We start from the raw sequence: 6,474 nt of genomic DNA, 5'->3' as shown, positions 1-6,474 counted from the left end.
CCCCCCCCCCAAAAAAAAAAAAAAACGAACAACGAAGCAGACGCCTACAGTCAAGTCTTTCCTCCCCTCCCACTCCACACACACTCAAGAAAAAAAAAACGTTTTCATGTCGTCCTAATGGCAATCACAAATTGGAAGAAAATTCTTTTTGGGTGGCACAGCCAAGCCGGTTGTAGGATTCATATAGCCTGTTGTACATCGCCGCCCTAGTTGGGCACGGTTGATATTCGGTAGAGAATCCGCTACTCATCTTTTTCTGAGCCGCCTCAATGGAGTCGTACAGCCCTGCAGCGGTTGCAGCAAAGATTGCTGCACCCAAAGCACATACCTGCTTGGTGCGACAAACACGTATGGGAACGTTAAGAACATCACTTAAAACTTGCATCACCAGGGCCGATTTTTTGGCGATGCCCCCAACTGCAATCACACGATCGATGCGTACACCCTCCTCTTTAAACCGCTCAACTATAGCCCTTGATCCGTACGCGGTGGCCTCCACAAGGGCACGAAAAATGCCGGGCGCGTCCGTCCCAAGCGTAAGACCACTGATGGTTCCCTTGAGAAAAAGATTGGCGTCTGGGGTTCTTCTGCCGTTGAACCAGTCCACAGCAATTGCATTTCCCGCTCCCGGTTGTATTTCCCCCGCCTTTGCATTTAGTACGCGAAAAATGCCCTTCTTGTATTCCTTCCAGATTTGCATCTTCGCCTCTTCAGAGATCAAGGTAGAGTCTTGAACCACCGTTCTTAGCGGAAAGGCGAGCAGTGAGACAAACCAGGCAAACACATCTCCGTAAGCCGCCTGTCCCGCCTCCAGACCGATCATGCCGGGAAGCACAGAGCCATCAACCTGGCCGCAGATACCATTGATCCGCCGGTGATTGATGTCCTCGCGAGACGACACCATCACATCACACGTGGAGGTGCCCATAACGCGAACAAACGTGTACTCGCCAATTCCAGCACCGACGGCACCCATGTGGCAATCAATCGCGCCTCCAGCGACAGAGACGGTCTCCTTGAGCCCCAAACGTTGAGCCCACTCCGGAGAAAGACGGCCAACAGCTTTTTCCGCCGTAAAAGTTTCGAACGCCATTCTAGAACGGATGGCGGCCAAGGCCGGGTGGAGTTGTGCAAAGAACTCACAGGGGGGAAATCCGCCCCATTCTTCATTCCACATTGCTTTATGGCCACACGCACACCGACTTCGTGCCACTTGCGCATAAGACGAAACACCTGTGACGAGCGCGGGAAGCCATTCACACAACTCCAGCAAGGCGTAGCCCTTTTCGCGAACAAGGCTGTCGTGGCGAAGCACATGCAGAGCCTTGGACCAGAACCACTCCGAGGAGTAAATACCCCCAGAATACATTGTGTAGTCCACTGTACATTTTTTACTCAGCTCATTTATAGCCGTTGCCTCATTCACCGAAGTATGATCCTTCCAAAGAATAAACATGGCGTTGGGATTCTCTGAAAAAGCCTCTTGCAGAGCCAGAGGAACACCTTTTTCATCCACAAAGCATGGTGTACTGCCTGTGGTGGTAAATGCCATTCCCACAACATGATCTCTCACACCGGCAGGCCCTTGGTCCAGCACATTACGAACAGCAATTTCAAGGGCCTCAATGTAATCCAAAGGATGCTGGCGATATTGGCTACGTGGCGGGTCACAGTACTTGCCACGGCTCCACCGGCGATACGGCACCACAGCCACTGCAACCTCGTTGCCGTCCTCGGCGCTTACCAGAACGGCCCGCGCCGAGTCGGAGCCAAAATCAAGGCCAATGACAAACAGCCCTTGAGTATTCATTGACATGGATCGCGAAACTGCAACAAGGCATCAAAAGCGTAAAAGGGAATCGTTGAAAAGCAATCCAATGAACCAGTTTACATCCGGATGATCATCTCAAGGGCAAGGGTAAAGACAAAGCAAAAAAAACAAAAACAAAAAAAATACCACGAGGAAGAACACGTTCAAGTACCCAAACCAGACAGCGAGAAGTACAACAACAGCAGCGGAAAAGAAGAAAATACAAGAATAGAAAAAATGGCACGCCACTAAAGATGTTGCAGATAAATCTATTCACTCCGTCGACGTTTGCGATATGAAGCCGTATTCTCCTCGGGGAGAGATCCAGTTGATTTACGAAACAGTCTCGTTCCCATATCAAGGATAGCGCTCCACATGCTCTGAGGGGGACTTCCGTCTTGAGATTCCGAAGAAGAAGTAGTGGCCTCGGAACATTCATCATCGGGGCACGCAGGCACCGTGTGGGCAGACTGGCCGTTTTCCTCGGGTGCAAGTGGCCTTTCATCACTGCCCTGGAGACGAGAAATAAGCAGGGCTTTGGGCCCAGATATGGGCAACTTTCTCCTTCGCAAAAGTTCTCTAAGCTCCATAACCGTCATTGCAGCATAGTTTCCCTCGGTTTGCCGCACAGCCTCCGCTTCCTTCGGACACCTCTTCTGCCGCCTTTGCCGGGGTTCAGACTCACTCACGGAGTCAGACGACTCGCTATACTCCAGGGTCGAGGATGAAAGTGAGTCCGTTGTTGCCTGCGACGCCGATTGGCGTTTCAAAAACTTGCGCAAATAACGACAACACTTTCGCAGCGACCTATAAAGCGCCATGGTCTCGCCCGCGGCCAGGGGCGGGCGAAGAGTGCCAGACCCATCCGCCAACGCGAAGCTGTTGTAGGAAACGAGCAAGGCAGCGTCCACCAGCTCCGCTCCCGGGGTTTCCGTGACGCCGTTCGCAAAGGCAGCCCTCTTCTCATCGTCCGACGAAAGGATTGCCAGTCGAGAAAGACGGGAGGGACGCGGGCGCGGTGAGTCCGTGAGCTCGCCCAGAAGTGCAGCCTCTTCATCTGGGAGGTAAAGGAGCCTGCGTTTGGTGCGCATCGTCACTATCCGCCCTCCCGCTCCAAACTGCACAGATTCTTTTTCCTCTTCTTCTATATAAGAGACAGTTTCTCACCAACGCAAAGAGTAACAAGAATATAGGAATAATTTTAATAATAACACGATTAACGACGGAGTTACCCCATCCATCAAACGGCAAAGCCAAATCAATCAGGACATTGGAGGCAATTTGCGTGCGCAGCGACAAAACTTTGCCATATGCAGATGCATAAATAAATATATATATATAAATATACGCTGAAAAAAAAAACAGAATACGAACAAGACATAAATGAAAACAAACGGCAACAACACCAACATAGATCATTGCCTTTAGACACACTCGTTAGCCCCGCAGAGCACGTTGACATCGAAGCACACCTTGTGACACAGCCGCCATCCCAGGAAACGCACGGTTAACCTGATTGTAATCATTCAAAGCTTTACTCCAGCTCTCGAGACCCTCATAGGCAATGGCACGGCGAAGCAACGCCTTGACGTGGGTGGGATCAATTTCAAGGGCCTTGTCGCAATCATTGATCACAAGATGATAATTGCGCGTTTGCTGATGGCATGCCGCACGGTTTGCATAATAGTTGGCCTGTTCCACATTTCCCTCCTGGGAAAGCGCGATAGCACGAGAATAAAACAACATGGCCCTTTCAAAATTTCCGGCGGAAAACAAGGAATTCCCTATGTTTTTAGCCTCCTCAGCCGTTCTACAAGACTCTGGAGTCGACTTCTCGTTGCGCTCCCTCAGAATGAGGACCAGCTGCTGCAACTTGTCCGCAATTTCTTCATTTTCAGGCTCCATCTTTGCAGCCTGTTGAAACGCCTTCAACGCCTCGTCATACCTCTGCATACTTTCAAGTGCCGCCCCTTTTCGGTAGTGGCCTTTTATCCAAGATGGCCTTAGAGTGATGCAGCTCTCTGCATCCTTCAGCGCATTCGCCGCCTTCCCCGTATTTTGCCAGCAAGCCGCCCGATTTGAATACAAAGCAGCGGCGGCTTCTGCTTGAGGGCTCAGCTCGATGGCCTTCGTGTAAAAGTGTATGGCGTCTGCATACTTCTTCGCCTTGAAGGCTTCATTTCCCTTCGACCTCAGCTCGTCCAAAGCCATTTTATTATTATTAATTTTTTTTGTTTGTTCTTGAAACCACTTGAAAAGGCACTTTATAGCAGCCTGAAGAGACAATGAAAGCTGAAGGAAAAGATGATGCGGCAACCAAGAAGAAAACCACACACACGCCCACATACACTCAGACACAGAAAGAAAACAACAAAACAAAACACAATGCGTGGAACCGGACATCGCGAGACTCACAGGGGGACTATTATATATATGTATGCATTTCTACCTCTTTGCACAGTGGCGTGGCTGGAGAATATGGAAGTCTGGAAGGGTGAGAGGCGAGACACGGCACTGGGAATGTGCCCAAGAAACGAAATGGGAGAAACAGGAGAGAAGGCAGGCAAATAAAAAAAACTGGGGTTAGAAAACCGCTGGCAAACTCTCTGCCTTGTTTGTTGCCAGGACAAAGCTGTAGTGGTCATGCATAATACACCACTCATCCCAGTCATCCACCATTTCAAGTTTTTGAAGCCACCGCTGTGTCTCCTGTGGGACGCAAAGATACAGTTGCTTCATAGATTTTGCCATAACACTTGTTAGCCCTACCTTCTTGCATCTTTCCGCGTGGGCCTCAGGCGTAGGTAATGCTTTGATGCCAAGCAGCGGAACGCCCATGGACGCGAGGGAATTCACCATCACTTCCCCAAAACGATCATTGGGGCGAATAGCGTCATAGGAGATAAACAACACACACACATCTTTGTTAAGCAGCTCGTTAAGTGTCAGCTCAAGAATGGCAGTGGTGGTGCTTTCTTCTAGGTAGACAAATACCATTTCCGCCAATAATATAGTGGGCATATCACTGCACACTACCTTTTTCAGTATTTCACGCAACTCATCGGTTTTCCGGAGGTCACATGCAACTAGCTCATACTCAGGGCCAATAAGTTGTTTCATTTCTCCGACTCGCTCTATGACGCCTCTCTTTTCGGCCACCAAGTCCGGGAGGTCAAGTTCGATGTAACGCCCGATATTAACCTCCGTGTGTTCTTTCTTCAAGCGAAAGTACAGTGTGTCGATGCCTGCGCCAAAGCTGATCACCTGTAGTGGACCATCCATCGACCGGTTCTTGGCAAACGACAACAGTGCACGTTCTATTGCAACGGTCCGGAGCCATGTTCCACGGTTCATCAAGGGACTGTTGACCAGCGTTGTGTCCTTGGCGAAGAAGTGGACAAATGGATCGTCCAGGTAGTGTTTACTCACGCAGTGCACCTTGCGTGAGCATGCGCTGTACGCCGTCTGCTGAAGCGACATTTGGGCGGGGGTCCAAATTGTTGTTGTTGCCGACGTCGCGCTCCTCTACAAGTCTCCCACTTACGAATCCCGGCGAAGGAAGAGAGTGAGAGAGAGACGAGAAGGCCTCTCATCATCCAGGAAACGTATATGTGGCCACCGCGGAAGCCACACATAAGTGTGGATGGTTTAAAGGCAAAAAAAAAACGACACACACACACACACATTGCAACAGGGAAAGAAAGGAGAGAAAGATGGATGCGTATATGAATGGAAACTGTGAATGAAGAAGGAGTTGGAAATTGCCACGGAGATTCACCGCACTCGCACCCAAGTACGAGGCACAAAAGTAACATGCACACCCACCCACCTACACCCACATGTAGGCGGTGCCAATTTATTCAAGAAGAACACTCCTTATATTACCCAGACTGTCTGCAACAGCCTCGTCCAAAGAACGCAGAGCTGCCTTCCGACGAGGCCCCTCACTCGCAACGCACGCCTGAACGACGTGCATCATGTCTCGTATAATGGCACTCACGCTAGGGTCGGTGTTCAGACTCACGGTATCCATGAATACCACCTCCACGGTTTCAGCAGGGAGACAGCCGCAGAGCGTCGTGAGGCTCCGTGCCAATTGGGAGGAGAGGGAGAGCGAAAGCTTACCCAACGCAAAACCCCGCAAAACGGTCGAGAGCAGCCGGGCAAATAACTCGTGGTCCTGCAAACCCGAGTCTCGCAGGTACGTCACCACGGTGTCGGCGACACTTATTCCAACGCGTTGAAACTCAACCGAGTCTCCATTCAGCGCAAACAAAATGGTCGATAAAAACACCTGCGAATCTGCGTGAGACACGAACTCACGCGTGAAAGCCTCGGCGGAGAGCTGAAATGCGGCAAAGACAGACTCCCGCAGTTCTGGAAAACTTAAAGAGCGTTCGTTAAACAACTTTAAAAACACAGCTAGGGAAGAAATTATAGCTGAGCTTAGGGGACTTACGAGATCGGAAGGAAGCGCACACTCCAGCCTTGCCCAACGAGAGACTTCACAGAGAAGTCGTGAAAGCAGCTTTAGGAGCCTGTGTTTTTCCTCCTCGGCGGCTTCCGTGCTCCAGGTGGGGTCCTCGGCCAGCGCCTTGAGGACCGCGCCGAGCGTCGTGCGCACCTTGTCCATCATCCACGCCGCCTCCGCCCCGCGCAGCGCC

At 50.8% G+C, this 6,474-nt stretch overlaps 5 protein-coding genes across 5 annotated transcripts in view, besides 3 other annotated features; all 5 read right to left on the bottom strand.

Annotated features, from left to right (window-relative positions):
* Positions 1-124: 124 nt before the first annotated feature.
* On the bottom strand, positions 125-1,816 carry Tco025E_05954 (putative L-ribulokinase; the record flags this gene model as incomplete). The annotated part of the gene is made up of 1 exon (XM_029372844.1): positions 125-1,816. The coding sequence occupies one exon, from the start codon at positions 1,814-1,816 to the stop codon at positions 125-127; it is 1,692 nt and encodes a 563-aa protein (XP_029227053.1).
* A 104-nt stretch (positions 1,817-1,920) lies between these two features.
* Positions 1,921-1,954: a microsatellite.
* Positions 1,955-2,079: 125 nt separating this feature from the next.
* On the bottom strand, positions 2,080-2,901 carry Tco025E_05953 (uncharacterized protein; the record flags this gene model as incomplete). The annotated part of the gene is made up of 1 exon (XM_029372843.1): positions 2,080-2,901. One exon carries the CDS (start codon positions 2,899-2,901, stop codon positions 2,080-2,082), a length of 822 nt encoding a protein of 273 aa, XP_029227052.1.
* A 346-nt stretch (positions 2,902-3,247) lies between these two features.
* Positions 3,248-4,021, bottom strand: Tco025E_05952 (stress-inducible protein STI1-like; the record flags this gene model as incomplete). Its single annotated transcript, XM_029372842.1, has 1 exon — positions 3,248-4,021. The coding sequence occupies one exon, from the start codon at positions 4,019-4,021 to the stop codon at positions 3,248-3,250; it is 774 nt and encodes a 257-aa protein (XP_029227051.1).
* A 118-nt stretch (positions 4,022-4,139) lies between these two features.
* Positions 4,140-4,196: a microsatellite.
* A 197-nt stretch (positions 4,197-4,393) lies between these two features.
* On the bottom strand, positions 4,394-5,290 carry Tco025E_05951 (leucine carboxyl methyltransferase; the record flags this gene model as incomplete). Its single annotated transcript, XM_029372841.1, has 1 exon — positions 4,394-5,290. The coding sequence occupies one exon, from the start codon at positions 5,288-5,290 to the stop codon at positions 4,394-4,396; it is 897 nt and encodes a 298-aa protein (XP_029227050.1).
* A 188-nt stretch (positions 5,291-5,478) lies between these two features.
* Positions 5,479-5,495: a microsatellite.
* Positions 5,496-6,315: 820 nt separating this feature from the next.
* Tco025E_05950 (putative trans-sialidase) overlaps positions 6,316-6,474 on the bottom strand; it is a gene marked incomplete at both ends in the record, with an annotated part of 2,970 nt that continues 2,811 nt past the window's right edge. Inside the window, one exon of the mRNA XM_029372840.1 lies at positions 6,316-6,474. This exon is cut by the window's right edge and continues 2,811 nt beyond it. Within this exon, the coding sequence (XP_029227049.1) occupies positions 6,316-6,474 (159 nt within the window).

Source organism: Trypanosoma conorhini (genome assembly GCF_003719485.1).
Source record: "Trypanosoma conorhini strain 025E chromosome Unknown Tco_14.4_contig_00374, whole genome shotgun sequence".
Classification (NCBI taxonomy): Eukaryota; Euglenozoa; class Kinetoplastea; order Trypanosomatida; family Trypanosomatidae; genus Trypanosoma; species Trypanosoma conorhini.
The sequence above is the reverse complement of the archived record's forward strand: the minus strand, read 5'-3'. Positions and strand labels throughout refer to the sequence as shown.